The sequence below is a fragment of the Pleurodeles waltl genome, chromosome 4_2 (assembly GCF_031143425.1).
Source record: "Pleurodeles waltl isolate 20211129_DDA chromosome 4_2, aPleWal1.hap1.20221129, whole genome shotgun sequence".
Classification (NCBI taxonomy): Eukaryota; Metazoa; Chordata; class Amphibia; order Caudata; family Salamandridae; genus Pleurodeles; species Pleurodeles waltl.
In genome coordinates, this window is record NC_090443.1 from 463,275,264 (window position 1) to 463,291,947 (window position 16,684).

The following is a 16,684-nucleotide window of genomic DNA, read 5'->3' on the forward strand; positions in this document are numbered from 1 at the left end:
ACTTATTCTAAAAGTTCAAAAGTTATACTAAAATTACCTTGAACTTTGGCCTGCTGTGCTTGTCATGATCAACATTTTGTCTCTTTGTATGTTTTGGCTCATTTTAACTAGTTTTTTGTTAGATTTTAATAATGTTTTTATAGCTTTTAATTAGTTTTTAGTCCAGAGCAAGTTTTTGCTTGGATTCCCGCTCCTTTTCTGGCATCATCATTATGGTGTCATACTTGTTGCTGCAATGGGGAGGGTCTTGTGGATCCTATTTAGTTTTAATGGGAAACAGGAGATGGCTTAGCCTTCTGGCTTGCAGGCCTGTGCCCCCATCACCTAGTGACTTTTAACCTACTTAGCTTGTTCTGTCTTAGCATATTTATTTAATGATTTGTTCCAAAATCTCTGTGATGTTTATAGTTAGGAAGATATTTTGATTGCACATGATCAATGTAATTCTTTGAAAGAGTCACTATCAAGCGTCAAAAGAACAAGTGATAGACATTGGTATCCACATCATGTACTTTCCCACTTACGTGTGACAGTAACATAATGACCTTTTCAGGGAATTGTTTATATAATTTCCGCCCCATGCATGCCTTATTATCTATTGTTTAGGAGCATACCTGCGTCAGGGGTCCTACAAGATCTGTAGAAATACATCTCACACAGACATGGCGATCAGTGTGATTCCTACCAGATGCCATCAACACTATCTATGCCACACGTCGCCTTGATTCAGACCCAGCCTTCTTGTCACTGGCAGATAAGGTTTAACACATCTAGCTCTCTTTGGGTTAGAGATTAGGTTCCTCATGTTAGGGTGTTAGGGCCTATTTCACATCTATTTTACATGGCATTTTATTGCAAGATGGTGGGGGTCTTATTATTCATAACTCTTGTTTTTACAATTCTGTGTCTTGCATTGTTCATTATCCTAATCATTGCAGTCCATGCGTCTTACAATAGATTGCAGTCTTGTGAATAAAACTTATTGAAACTTTACTGCATCTCCTTCATTACCTGTGTGTGACTGAGACATGCCGCTCATGTGAGAAAAGGGTAATCTCTGTTTAACCATGACTCCCATGAGATATCAAACTCTTGAGTCCATGCGTGAAGGCTGCCACAAATCACATTTTACTGTTTGGGTTTTTGGTGAGGTACTGCTTGTGAGCTGGGAGGGTTGAGCTGACAGTTGCGACTTGTACGATTGGTCTAGTCACCTACAAGAAAAACTGCTGTTATTCCTAAACCAGCAGTCTTGCCTAGAGCAAAAGTCCAACTACGACACCTGCTCTGCCATTGTGGGGCTCACCCGTAAATGCGGTGCAGGATTCAGTTAAAAAAAGGCACAGGGGTAAAGGAATAACTTATTTTCTCCCTGTATCTGTTTTGAAAAAACAAATCCTCCCCAGAGCCCCAGAGAAGCACTTACCATGCCTCTCTCCACTGTGCTGGAAGCAGAAATGGCTTCCAGCATGGGTGGCTGCATTTGGTGACGCAGGCAGCACTTTCCCCGTGGGTGAGTGCTAGGATAGAATGGTTCCATCCTCAGCACATGCCCACTGTGGCTGAGGACAGAACCATTCCCTCCTCAGCATGCAAGGAGCTAAAGCACCCACTCCACAAACCTTTTCTGTTCTGAAAATGTAAACTCCCAATGGAGGAGTTTATTTTTACAATAAAAAAATTGGTCCTAACATGCTGGGAATTTTTTCCTGCTTGTTAAGGGAAGTCTTTATTTTCCTGCCCAGGCCTTCCGTGTATTTCATGGCAGACACAGGCAGGTAAAATGAGTTATGGTCTTCTGGCCCTCATAAGACAAATAGACTGCCATGTTAGGGGCAGGACCTCGAGCATATGTGCCAGGGTAAACCTGGCACTTCCCATAATTCTAAATAAAGCAGGGGCCTCCCAGGTTCGGTAGGATCGTAGCCGAGCTCTACCAACCTCTAAATAAGGTTTAGGTAGTTCCTGCTCCTCTCTTAGCTAAGCACCCCTACCTAGATAAAAAATGTCTGTGTAACTAAAGAAAGTAGGAGCCTATTCATGAATATTCATGAAAAAGTCACGCAGTCACCTTGCTGTGCTGCACTGTGTGACAGGGAAAGGGCAGGAATACGCTGTACTTAAGGCAATACAGCATATCCCTGCCTTTTCCTATGCTCTGGTGCTATGTTGGTAGCTTAGTATCAAAGAAGACACCCTTACACCATGGTACAAGGGTGCCTGCGTTTCAAGTAGAAATGTTTTTGTGCAGGTAGGGATAACTTCCAGCACACAAAATCCTGAGAGGCATATTCTTCATTCTATGTGTGCTTCAGAATACAGCACACATTGAAAGAGTAAGTAACGAGGATTTCTCCTCATTAGGCCTCTCCAGAGAAGGTGCTTTTTTTGCCACATTCCCAGGTTTATACGTTCTGGTAAAATGTGGGACTGTGTCAAAAACCATGGGAGATACATGGGAACACCCACACAGCACCCATGATAAGCATTGCCAGGACAGAGTAAGGCAATGGAGTGATTTTCTTTACATTGTCTTATTTCTGTTATTCCAAAAGGAAATCATACTTGCCACAGTACATTTCTTTCACCCTTTAGGTGCTGTGGTTTTCCCCTCTTTGGTGTTGAGTACGTTGATTGGGCATGGACACATTCAGATTAAATCCGTTTTTCCAAAAATCTACACAAACTAATTTTACATCATTTTTATTGAAAATGGAATAAATATTTATGATTTAAATTTTTGCACAATACATGGCAACATATGACCTAAATGGTCTCTTCAGTATAAAATTGCCACCATCATATTTTTGAGGTACAAATGATAACATAAAGATATGCATTATACATTTGGGCTTAGCTAAAATAAATTGTATTTGTTTGATACAATTAGTAGAATAGGCAAAGCTAATTTCGCTTAATTGAAATGTGCTCTTTCCAAATATAAATGTGTAACCCTCAAAAGCCATTTGGTTAAAAATAACTTGGCACAATTTGAATTCAAAATGAGGGTCCCCGTTTTTACTAGATAAATGTTAGATCTTTGGGAGTGATAAAAATACAAATATAAAATAAAAACATCTACACTTGTTAGCATTGCATAATAACAGTAATATAAACTATAGTAACATTATATGTGTTTCACAAAGTGCCTGATGTGTTCTACAGTGATTGCCACCATGAGGGACCTGAAGAAGAAGGAGAAGCTGGAGGAAGCTGCAGGAAACTCTCTGAATGACACTTTGGTGGTCAAACGGCTTGACGTTTGCAGCGATGAATCCGTAGCAGAGTGCCTCAACAGCATACCTAACTGCAGAGTGGACGTCCTAGGTATGATTATATGATCCAGAGGAGAGAGAGGAAAATCTCTGGTTAAAACGTTTACAATTAGCCATGATTCTGAATTTGTCAGAGTTTTGTGACACCTGCCCAAACTCCCGTTTGCACAGGTGTCGAACTTCCAAGTTGGATGCTATTTACCACACCTGTTAATTACCTAGGTTCGATTCCAAGATTGTTGCCATCAAGGTTCTTTTTATCATACAAGTTAAATAATGATACTCAGGGGTATGTTATTTTATCGGATGTGAAAAACAGTACCTATTACAAGTTTCTGGGGAATAACATATGGAATTTGGTGCTTACCGCACCAAAATTAGCATTTTACGTTAAATATTAATACACTTTTTCCCTATTAGGTTCCAGCAGGTTTGGCCTGCTGAAATTTAATGAAGGGTGAAATATTAAATTCACTTAGTAAATTACCAGATGTGGTAAATACCAACCGACTCATAATTTCCACACCTGCGCAAACAGGGGTTTTACACAAGGGATGTAAAACAACAATTCACTCGTAATCTTGCCTAGGTGCATTAAATACATCACTTTTTGTTAAATTTGGCAGTTCAAATCTGCCAAAATTGAACAGTAGGAGGTGATTTAGTAGCTACAGAAACAAGAAGATTTTGGTGTGGCGCTCTTTAAATTTATCACAGCTATAAATTCAGAATTTTATCAGGTGTAATAAATAGCGTCCATCGAATCCATTAAATTTCATACCAGAACTCAGGGGCAGATTTACAAGACCCTAGTGTCTCCTTGTGCCACACTAGTGTCTTTTTTATGCTATCGTCGCTCAAGGAGGCAATTTTCACTGCACAATATTTACAAAGTGGTGCATGCATGCTTTGCGACCCCTTGCACCACATTATGCCTGTGTCCGGCATAATGTATGCAAGGGGGGGTGTTCCGGCATTAGGAGGCCAGCAAAAATGTTTTTTTTACATAATTTTTAACACCTGCTCAGAACAGGCGTTAAAATGACGCACCCATATTAACCTCTGAGCCTCCTTGCAGTTTGCTCCACTAATGGCAAATTTTTTGACGCTAGTGGAGGAAAGGGCCACAATAGTGTCAATAATCCTGGCGCAATTAGACTAACGACCGCCATGGTGTGCTGTATCATAAATATGGCTCACAGATGGTGTTGTTAGGTGGGGCAGGGGCTATTTTTCATTTTGCATTTAGGCCAAGCTGGTTTGGTAGCTCTTCAAGTTTGTGTGTTTGAAACAGACAACTGTGTGTGTAATATGCAAGTCACCAGTGTGCCTGATAAAAAAATATATATTTTCAGTGTTTTACATAAGGTTGAATGGACACGTGGTTGATAAATAAACCATTTTATTTTCAGACAAAACTATCATAATAGTATAGGATCTTCTTCCTAATAACAACAGTGCCTAATTCGAGTTGATGGTTGCCAGTATGGCCCACTGACACCCTTATTTGGGGACTGGGTCTTATTGTTCCTCACTGGAAATTTACAGAGATAAAAAAAAAAACACACAAACCATAAAGAGAAAGGGGAAGTCCTGTCACAAAGGGAGAAGGCAGGAACCTGCAAGAGTGAGACTAAGAAGCAGGCAGTGCCTAATAGTGGATTAAAAATGCTTGGGGTAGATTCAAGACTAAGCAAAAACAACAAGTGATGGACGGAATGCTGAACATTGTCAGACACTCACCCCCAGTCACATATCTGGGTTTAATCCATCGTTTTTTTGCTCACCATGCCACCCCAGTTTGGACCCAGCCATATGCAAATCAGTCTTGACCCTGTTCCTCATGGGAACAGTCCAGCCCGAACTGCCAAGCCAGGTCCTCACTGGACCAGAAACAAGCATCCTGGGACCGGTTTCGGGGTTTCACCCCTCATCAGCCAGGCTAGCTTGAATCCAGTGGCATGGGAAGCACGGGACCCATGTCTGGGTATACCCTTCCCACTTAGGGCGACAAAGCAAAAACAACAAGTGATGGACGGAATGCTGAACATTGTCAGACACTCACCCCCAGTCACAGATCTGGGTTTAATCCATCGTTTTTTTGCTCACCATGCCACCCCAGTTTGGACCCAGCCATATGCAAATCAGTCTTGACCCTGTTCCTCATGGGAACAGTCCAGCCTGAACTGCCAAGCCAGGTCCTCACTGGACCGGAAACAAGCATCCTGGGACCGGTTTCGGGGTTTCACCCCTCATCAGCCAGGCTAGCTTGAATCCAGTGGCATGGGAAGCACGGGACCCACGTCTGGGTATACCCTTCCCACTTAGGGCGACAAAGCAAAAACAACAAGTGATGGACGGAATGCTGAACATTGTCAGACACTCACCCCTAGTCACAGATCTGGGTTTAATCCATCGTTTTTTTGCTCACCATGCCACCCCAGTTTGGACCCAGCCATATGCAAATCAGTCTTGACCCTGTTCCTCATGGGAACAGTCCAGCCCGAACTGCCAAGCCAGGTCCTCACTGGACCGGAAACAAGCATCCTGGGACCGGTTTCGGGGTTTCACCCCTCATCAGCCAGGCTAGCTTGAATCCAGTGGCATGGGAAGCACGGGACCCACGTCTGGGTATACCCTTCCCACTTAGGGCGACAAAGCAAAAACAACAAGTGATGGACGGAATGCTGAACATTGTCAGACACTCACCCCCAGTCACAGATCTGGGTTTAATCCATCGTTTTTTTGCTCACCATGCCACCCCAGTTTGGACCCAGCCATATGCAAATCAGTCTTGACCCTGTTCCTCATGGGAACAGTCCAGCCCGAACTGCCAAGCCAGGTCCTCACTGGACCGGAAACAAGCATCCTGGGACCGGTTTCGGGGTTTCACCCCTCATCAGCCAGGCTAGCTTGAATCCAGTGGCATGGGAAGCACGGGACCCACGTCTGGGTATACCCTTCCCACTTAGGGCGACAAAGCAAAAACAACAAGTGATGGACGGAATGCTGAGCATTGTCAGACACTCAGCCCCAGTCACAGATCTGGGTTTAATTCATCGTTTTTTTGCTCACCATGCCACCCCAGTTTGGACCCAGCCATATCCAAATCAGTCTTGACCCTGTTCCTCATGGGAACAGTCCAGCCCGAACTGCCAAGCCAGGTCCTCACTGGACCGGAAACAAGCATCCTGGGACCGGTTTCGGGGTTTCACCCCTCATCAGCCAGGCTAGCTTGAATCCAGTGGCATGGGAAGCACGGGACCCACGTCTGGGTATACCCTTCCCACTTAGGGCGACAAAGCAAAAACAACAAGTGATGGACGGAATGCTGAACATTGTCAGACACTCACCCCCAGTCACAGATCTGGGTTTAATCCATCGTTTTTTTGCTCACCATGCCACCCCAGTTTGGACCCAGCCATATGCAAATCAGTCTTGACCCTGTTCCTCATGGGAACAGTCCAGCCCGAACTGCCAAGCCAGGTCCTCACTGGACCGGAAACAAGCATCCTGGGACTGGTTTCGGGGTTTCACCCCTCATCAGCCAGGCTAGCTTGAATCCAGTGGCATGGGAAGCACGGGACCCATGTCTGGGTATACCCTTCCCACTTAGGGCGACAAAGCAAAAACAACAAGTGATGGACGGAATGCTGAACATTGTCAGACACTCACCCCCAGTCACAGATCTGGGTTTAATCCATCGTTTTTTTGCTCACCATGCCACCCCAGTTTGGACCCAGCCATATGCAAATCAGTCTTGACCCTGTTCCTCATGGGAACAGTCCAGCCCGAACTGCCAAGCCAGGTCCTCACTGGACCGGAAACAAGCATCCTGGGACCGGTTTCGGGGTTTCACCCCTCATCAGCCAGGCTAGCTTGAATCCAGTGGCATGGGAAGCACGGGACCCACGTCTGGGTATACCCTTCCCACTTAGGGCGACAAAGCAAAAACAACAAGTGATGGACGGAATGCTGAACATTGTCAGACACTCACCCCCAGTCACAGATCTGGGTTTAATCCATCGTTTTTTTGCTCACCATGCCACCCCAGTTTGGACCCAGCCATATGCAAATCAGTCTTGACCCTGTTCCTCATGGGAACAGTCCAGCCCGAACTGCCAAGCCAGGTCCTCACTGGACCGGAAACAAGCATCCTGGGACCGGTTTCCGGGTTTCACCCCTCATCAGCCAGGCTAGCTTGAATCCAGTGGCATGGGAAGCACGGGACCCACGTCTGGGTATACCCTTCCCACTTAGGGCGACAAAGCAAAAACAACAAGTGATGGACGGAATGCTGAACATTGTCAGACACTCACCCCCAGTCACAGATCTGGGTTTAATCCATCGTTTTTTTGCTCACCATGCCACCCCAGTTTGGACCCAGCCATATGCAAATCAGTCTTGACCCTGTTCCTCATGGGAACAGTCCAGCCCGAACTGCCAAGCCAGGTCCTCACTGGACCGGAAACAAGCATCCTGGGACCGGTTTCGGGGTTTCACCCCTCATCAGCCAGGCTAGCTTGAATCCAGTGGCATGGGAAGCACGGGACCCACGTCTGGGTATACCCTTCCCACTTAGGGCGACAAAGCAAAAACAACAAGTGATGGACGGAATGCTGAACATTGTCAGACACTCACCCCTAGTCACAGATCTGGGTTTAATCCATCGTTTTTTTGCTCACCATGCCACCCCAGTTTGGACCCAGCCATATGCAAATCAGTCTTGACCCTGTTCCTCATGGGAACAGTCCAGCCCGAACTGCCAAGCCAGGTCCTCACTGGACCGGAAACAAGCATCCTGGGACCGGTTTCGGGGTTTCACCCCTCATCAGCCAGGCTAGCTTGAATCCAGTGGCATGGGAAGCACGGGACCCACGTCGGGGTATACCCTTCCCACTTAGGGCGACAAAGCAAAAACAACAAGTGATGGACGGAATGCTGAACATTGTCAGACACTCACCCCCAGTCACAGATCTGGGTTTAATCCATCGTTTTTTTGCTCACCATGCCACCCCAGTTTGGACCCAGCCATATGCAAATCAGTCTTGACCCTGTTCCTCATGGGAACAGTCCAGCCCGAACTGCCAAGCCAGGTCCTCACTGGACCGGAAACAAGCATCCTGGGACCGGTTTCGGGGTTTCACCCCTCATCAGCCAGGCTAGCTTGAATCCAGTGGCATGGGAAGCACGGGACCCACGTCTGGGTATACCCTTCCCACTTAGGGCGACAAAGCAAAAACAACAAGTGATGGACGGAATGCTGAGCATTGTCAGACACTCAGCCCCAGTCACAGATCTGGGTTTAATTCATCGTTTTTTTGCTCACCATGCCACCCCAGTTTGGACCCAGCCATATCCAAATCAGTCTTGACCCTGTTCCTCATGGGAACAGTCCAGCCCGAACTGCCAAGCCAGGTCCTCACTGGACCGGAAACAAGCATCCTGGGACCGGTTTCGGGGTTTCACCCCTCATCAGCCAGGCTAGCTTGAATCCAGTGGCATGGGAAGCACGGGACCCACGTCTGGGTATACCCTTCCCACTTAGGGCGACAAAGCAAAAACAACAAGTGATGGACGGAATGCTGAACATTGTCAGACACTCACCCCCAGTCACAGATCTGGGTTTAATCCATCGTTTTTTTGCTCACCATGCCACCCCAGTTTGGACCCAGCCATATGCAAATCAGTCTTGACCCTGTTCCTCATGGGAACAGTCCAGCCCGAACTGCCAAGCCAGGTCCTCACTGGACCGGAAACAAGCATCCTGGGACCGGTTTCGGGGTTTCACCCCTCATCAGCCAGGCTAGCTTGAATCCAGTGGCATGGGAAGCACGGGACCCATGTCTGGGTATACCCTTCCCACTTAGGGCGACAAAGCAAAAACAACAAGTGATGGACGGAATGCTGAACATTGTCAGACACTCACCCCCAGTCACAGATCTGGGTTTAATCCATCGTTTTTTTGCTCACCATGCCACCCCAGTTTGGACCCAGCCATATGCAAATCAGTCTTGACCCTGTTCCTCATGGGAACAGTCCAGCCCGAACTGCCAAGCCAGGTCCTCACTGGACCGGAAACAAGCATCCTGGGACCGGTTTCGGGGTTTCACCCCTCATCAGCCAGGCTAGCTTGAATCCAGTGGCATGGGAAGCACGGGACCCACGTCTGGGTATACCCTTCCCACTTAGGGCGACAAAGCAAAAACAACAAGTGATGGACGGAATGCTGAACATTGTCAGACACTCACCCCCAGTCACAGATCTGGGTTTAATCCATCGTTTTTTTGCTCACCATGCCACCCCAGTTTGGACCCAGCCATATGCAAATCAGTCTTGACCCTGTTCCTCATGGGAACAGTCCAGCCCGAACTGCCAAGCCAGGTCCTCACTGGACCGGAAACAAGCATCCTGGGACCGGTTTCCGGGTTTCACCCCTCATCAGCCAGGCTAGCTTGAATCCAGTGGCATGGGAAGCACGGGACCCACGTCTGGGTATACCCTTCCCACTTAGGGCGACAAAGCAAAAACAACAAGTGATGGACGGAATGCTGAACATTGTCAGACACTCACCCCCAGTCACAGATCTGGGTTTAATCCATCGTTTTTTTGCTCACCATGCCACCCCAGTTTGGACCCAGCCATATGCAAATCAGTCTTGACCCTGTTCCTCATGGGAACAGTCCAGCCCGAACTGCCAAGCCAGGTCCTCACTGGACCGGAAACAAGCATCCTGGGACCGGTTTCGGGGTTTCACCCCTCATCAGCCAGGCTAGCTTGAATCCAGTGGCATGGGAAGCACGGGACCCACGTCTGGGTATACCCTTCCCACTTAGGGCGACAAAGCAAAAACAACAAGTAATGGACGGAATGCTGAACATTGTCAGACACTCACCCCCAGTCACAGATCTGGGTTTAATCCATCGTTTTTTTGCTCACCATGCCACCCCAGTTTGGACCTAGCCATATGCAAATCAGTCTTGACCCTGTTCCTCATGGGAACAGTCCAGCCCGAACTGCCAAGCCAGGTCCTCACTGGACCGGAAACAAGCATCCTGGGACCGGTTTCGGGGTTTCACCCCTCATCAGCCAGGCTAGCTTGAATCCAGTGGCATGGGAAGCACGGGACCCACGTCTGGGTATACCCTTCCCACTTAGGGCGACAAAGCAAAAACAACAAGTGATGGACGGAATGCTGAACATTGTCAGACACTCACCCCCAGTCACAGATCTGGGTTTAATCCATCGTTTTTTTGCTCACCATGCCACCCCAGTTTGGACCCAGCCATATGCAAATCAGTCTTGACCCTGTTCCTCATGGGAACAGTCCAGCCTGAACTGCCAAGCCAGGTCCTCACTGGACCGGAAACAAGCATCCTGGGACCGGTTTCGGGGTTTCACCCCTCATCAGCCAGGCTAGCTTGAATCCAGTGGCATGGGAAGCACGGGACCCACGTCTGGGTATACCCTTCCCACTTAGGGCGACAAAGCAAAAACAACAAGTGATGGACGGAATGCTGAACATTGTCAGACACTCACCCCCAGTCACAGATCTGGGTTTAATCCATCGTTTTTTTGCTCACCATGCCACCCCAGTTTGGACCCAGCCATATGCAAATCAGTCTTGACCCTGTTCCTCATGGGAACAGTCCAGCCCGAACTGCCAAGCCAGGTCCTCACTGGACCGGAAACAAGCATCCTGGGACCGGTTTCGGGGTTTCACCCCTCATCAGCCAGGCTAGCTTGAATCCAGTGGCATGGGAAGCACGGGACCCACGTCTGGGTATACCCTTCCCACTTAGGGCGACAAAGCAAAAACAACAAGTGATGGACGGAATGCTGAACATTGTCAGACACTCACCCCCAGTCACAGATCTGGGTTTAATCCATCGTTTTTTTGCTCACCATGCCACCCCAGTTTGGACCCAGCCATATGCAAATCAGTCTTGACCCTGTTCCTCATGGGAACAGTCCAGCCCGAACTGCCAAGCCAGGTCCTCACTGGACCGGAAACAAGCATCCTGGGACCGGTTTCGGGGTTTCACCCCTCATCAGCCAGGCTAGCTTGAATCCAGTGGCATGGGAAGCACGGGACCCACGTCTGGGTATACCCTTCCCACTTAGGGCGACAAAGCAAAAACAACAAGTGATGGACGGAATGCTGAGCATTGTCAGACACTCACCCCCAGTCACAGATCTGGGTTTAATCCATCGTTTTTTTGCTCACCATGCCACCCCAGTTTGGACCCAGCCATATCCAAATCAGTCTTGACCCTGTTCCTCATGGGAACAGTCCAGCCCGAACTGCCAAGCCAGGTCCTCACTGGACCGGAAACAAGCATCCTGGGACCGGTTTCGGGGTTTCACCCCTCATCAGCCAGGCTAGCTTGAATCCAGTGGCATGGGAAGCACGGGACCCACGTCTGGGTATACCCTTCCCACTTAGGGCGACAAAGCAAAATCAACAAGTGATGGACGGAATGCTGAACATTGTCAGACACTCACCCCCAGTCACAGATCTGGGTTTAATCCATCGTTTTTTTGCTCACCATGCCACCCCAGTTTGGACCCAGCCATATGCAAATCAGTCTTGACCCTGTTCCTCATGGGAACAGTCCAGCCCGAACTGCCAAGCCAGGTCCTCACTGGACCGGAAACAAGCATCCTGGGACCGGTTTCGGGGTTTCACCCCTCATCAGCCAGGCTAGCTTGAATCCAGTGGCATGGGAAGCACGGGACCCACGTCTGGGTATACCCTTCCCACTTAGGGCGACAAAGCAAAAACAACAAGTGATGGACGGAACGGTTTGGTAGCTCTTCAAGTTTGTGTGTTTGAAACAGACAACTGTGTGTGTAATATGCAAGTCACCAGTGTGCCTGATAAAAAAATATATATTTTCAGTGTTTTACATAAGGTTGAATGGACACGTGGTTGATAAATAAACCATTTTATTTTCAGACAAAACTATCATAATAGTATAGGATCTTCTTCCTAATAACAACAGTGCCTAATTCGAGTTGATGGTTGCCAGTATGGCCCACTGACACCCTTATTTGGGGACTGGGTCTTATTGTTCCTCACTGGAAATTTACAGAGATAAAAAAAAAAACACACAAACCATAAAGAGAAAGGGGAAGTCCTGTCACAAAGGGAGAAGGCAGGAACCTGCAAGAGTGAGACTAAGAAGCAGGCAGTGCCTAATAGTGGATTAAAAATGCTTGGGGTAGATTCAAGACTAAGCAAAAACAACAAGTGATGGACGGAATGCTCATGGGAACAGTCCAGCCCGAACTGCCAAGCCAGGTCCTCACTGGACCGGAAACAAGCATCCTGGGACCGGTTTCGGGGTTTCACCCCTCATCAGCCAGGCTAGCTTGAATCCAGTGGCATGGGAAGCACGGGACCCACGTCTGGGTATACCCTTCCCACTTAGGGCGACAAAGCAAAAACAACAAGTGATGGACGGAATGCTGAACATTGTCAGACACTCACCCCCAGTCACAGATCTGGGTTTAATCCATCGTTTTTTTGCTCACCATGCCACCCCAGTTTGGACCTAGCCATATGACCTAGCCATATGCAAATCAGTCTTGACCCTGTTCCTCATGGGAACAGTCCAGCCCGAACTGCCAAGCCAGGTCCTCACTGGACCGGAAACAAGCATCCTGGGACCGGTTTCGGGGTTTCACCCCTCATCAGCCAGGCTAGCTTGAATCCAGTGGCATGGGAAGCACGGGACCCACGTCTGGGTATACCCTTCCCACTTAGGGCGACAAAGCAAAAACAACAAGTGATGGACGGAATGCTGAACATTGTCAGACACTCACCCCCAGTCACAGATCTGGGTTTAATCCATCGTTTTTTTGCTCACCATGCCACCCCAGTTTGGACCCAGCCATATGCAAATCAGTCTTGACCCTGTTCCTCATGGGAACAGTCCAGCCCGAACTGCCAAGCCAGGTCCTCACTGGACCGGAAACAAGCATCCTGGGACCGGTTTCGGGGTTTCACCCCTCATCAGCCAGGCTAGCTTGAATCCAGTGGCATGGGAAGCACAGGACCCACGTCTGGGTATACCCTTCCCACTTAGGGCGACAAAGCAAAAACAACAAGTGATGGACGGAATGCTGAACATTGTCAGACACTCACCCCCAGTCACAGATCTGGGTTTAATCCATCGTTTTTTTGCTCACCATGCCACCCCAGTTTGGACCCAGCCATATGCAAATCAGTCTTGACCCTGTTCCTCATGGGAACAGTCCAGCCCGAACTGCCAAGCCAGGTCCTCACTGGACCGGAAACAAGCATCCTGGGACCGGTTTCGGGGTTTCACCCCTCATCAGCCAGGCTAGCTTGAATCCAGTGGCATGGGAAGCACAGGACCCACGTCTGGGTATACCCTTCCCACTTCGGGCGACAAAGCAAAAACAACAAGTGATGGACGGAATGCTGAACATTGTCAGACACTCACCCCCAGTCACAGATCTGGGTTTAATCCATCGTTTTTTTGCTCACCATGCCACCCCAGTTTGGACCCAGCCATATGCAAATCAGTCTTGACCCTGTTCCTCATGGGAACAGTCCAGCCCGAACTGCCAAGCCAGGTCCTCACTGGACCGGAAACAAGCATCCTGGGACCGGTTTTGGGGTTTCACCCCTCATCAGCCAAGCTAGCTTGAATCCAGTGGCATGGGAAGCACGGGACCCACGTCTGGGTATACCCTTCCCACTTCGGGCGACAAAGCAAAAACAACAAGTGATGGACGGAATGCTGAACATTGTCAGACACTCACCCCCAGTCACAGATCTGGGTTTAATCCATCGTTTTTTTGCTCACCATGCCACCCCAGTTTGGACCCAGCCATATGCAAATCAGGAGGCAATTTTCACTGCACAATATTTACAAAGTGGTGCATGCATGCTTTGCGACCCCTTGCACCACATTATGCCTGTGTCCGGCATAATGTATGCAAGGGGGGGTGTTCCGGCATTAGGAGGCCAGCAAAAATGTTTTTTTTACATAATTTTTAACACCTGCTCAGAACAGGCGTTAAAATGACGCACCCATATTAACCTCTGAGCCTCCTTGCAGTTTGCTCCACTAATGGCAAATTTTTTGACGCTAGTGGAGGAAAGGGCCACAATAGTGTCAATAATCCTGGCGCAATTAGACTAACGACCGCCATGGTGTGCTGTATCATAAATATGGCTCACAGATGGTGTTGTTAGGTGGGGCAGGGGCTATTTTTCATTTTGCATTTAGGCCAAGCTGGTTTGGTAGCTCTTCAAGTTTGTGTGTTTGAAACAGACAACTGTGTGTGTAATATGCAAGTCACCAGTGTGCCTGATAAAAAAATATATATTTTCAGTGTTTTACATAAGGTTGAATGGACACGTGGTTGATAAATAAACCATTTTATTTTCAGACAAAACTATCATAATAGTATAGGATCTTCTTCCTAATAACAACAGTGCCTAATTCGAGTTGATGGTTGCCAGTATGGCCCACTGACACCCTTATTTGGGGACTGGGTCTTATTGTTCCTCACTGGAAATTTACAGAGATAAAAAAAAAAAACACACAAACCATAAAGAGAAAGGGGAAGTCCTGTCACAAAGGGAGAAGGCAGGAACCTGCAAGAGTGAGACTAAGAAGCAGGCAGTGCCTAGTAGTGGATTAAAAATGCTTGGGGTAGATTCAAGACTACACAGCCTTGGATTTCAGTGTGGCAACATTTAATAGCACTAACCACAGGCTTTTCAGAAGTGCTTTGGTCCGCACTCACTCTTTCACAAGTCAAGCACTGTATATTAACGAGTACCATTTGTGACAAGTTGCTCCTGATTGACTTGTGTCTGTAATCATAATGTAATTTCCTCTCTGTGGAAAGTTGTTTTGAACAATGTTATGGTGTCATGTCATGTTTTAAAGTTCTATGGGGTGCAACAAATACCCTGGAAAGTGTTGCACTGCAGAAGGGGAGTAGGAACTGCGGAAAACTGCAAGACAATTAGATAGTCACAGAAACCTATGGCTGCTAAGAAATACAACAATTTTAAGCTTTTTCTTGAATTAAATGGGGCAGATGATAGACTTCAGGTCAATTAGAAAGTTGTTCCAAAGTTTAGCAGCCAGATAGGAGAAGGACCTCCTGCCTTTTTGATGCGAGGGACCATGACAAGTTTGGAAGAGTGACACCAAAGAGAACGCTGAGGAGAGTTAGGTTTGACTTTCTTCCTCAGGTGAGTTGCAGCAAGATTAAGAAGAGCTCCATTAACCAGACTCGCAGCCTTGAACGTAATTCACTTTTTAATGGGCAGTCAATAAGGACTGGGCAGATGGAAGGATACAGGAGAAATAGCAGGGAGGTTAAGAATGAAGGAGGAGGCAGTAATGGAGACCAAGATGGACAGAGTTACAGTAATCAAGTTTAGATGTAATAATGGAGTGGTTAGCTCCATAACAGATAAGGACAGCAGAGGTGGGAATTCCCAAAAGAATAAGGCACAATTTAGACCCTTGAGTGATTCGCTTGCTGGAGGACAGTTGCCCTTCAAGCTGCTGTCCAGAAGTTTTGCAGATTCTATGGGGGTAAGAGGGCTCAGGCATAGTCCTATGGAGGGACCAAATAGTAAAACATCTGTTTTATTATTTTTTAATTATAGGCAGTTGTTGTGCATCCAAACCGTGACAGCAGTCAAAGAGAAGTGAACGTTGGACTCAGCTAGATTGTGATTGCCAGAGATCTATAGAATTATTTAAGTGTGATCGGCTTAGGGTAGTATATTTAGTCTAAATTTTCAGATAAGTAGAGAAAGAGGAGATATATAGATATTGAACAGAGTGGGACTCGTGGAAAAGCCTTGAGGAATATTGCATATCAGTTATTTAAAGGGAAATTTAAAAGGGGAAAGAAGATCAATTGGGTTCTCTACGAAAGAAGCCTAACCAGATAACTACTTGAGAACACATGACCTTCTGAAAAAGGGGATATTTATAAGAAGGGACTGAGAGATAGTGTTGAATGCCACCAACAGGCGTAATAAAGTATTGGTGTAGAGCATCCTTTATCCAGAAGCATTCCAAGATAATTTGTGACATTCACAAATGCAGCCTCTATCCTGCGTGCCAGTCTGAACCTCCGTTCTGAATGCAAAGATGCATTTGTGCTAAGAAAATAGCACTAGATGCTGGGAGTAAGTTGTGGGAACATTCTACCTCAACAGCAGATATTGTGCTATTTCTTAGCACAAAATGCCTTCTTGTGCCCATTTTGGATGCAAGGGGGTCATTTTGCGATCAGAAAATAGCATTGAATGACATGGGTAAGTTGGGTAAAAATCCTACCTCAAGAGCTGCTTGTGCATGCTATTCGTGCTTTGTTGCATTTAGTGCTATATCTTAATG

General features: G+C 47.2%; 1 protein-coding gene across 1 annotated transcript in view; it reads left to right on the forward strand.

The window, feature by feature from the left end:
• RDH8 (retinol dehydrogenase 8) overlaps positions 1 to 16,684 on the forward strand; it is a 172,297-nt gene that overhangs the window by 68,104 nt on the left and 87,509 nt on the right. Inside the window, exon 2 of the mRNA XM_069231787.1 lies at positions 3,166 to 3,327. Within this exon, the coding sequence (XP_069087888.1) occupies positions 3,166 to 3,327 (162 nt within the window). The remainder of the gene's footprint in view (positions 1 to 3,165; positions 3,328 to 16,684) is intronic.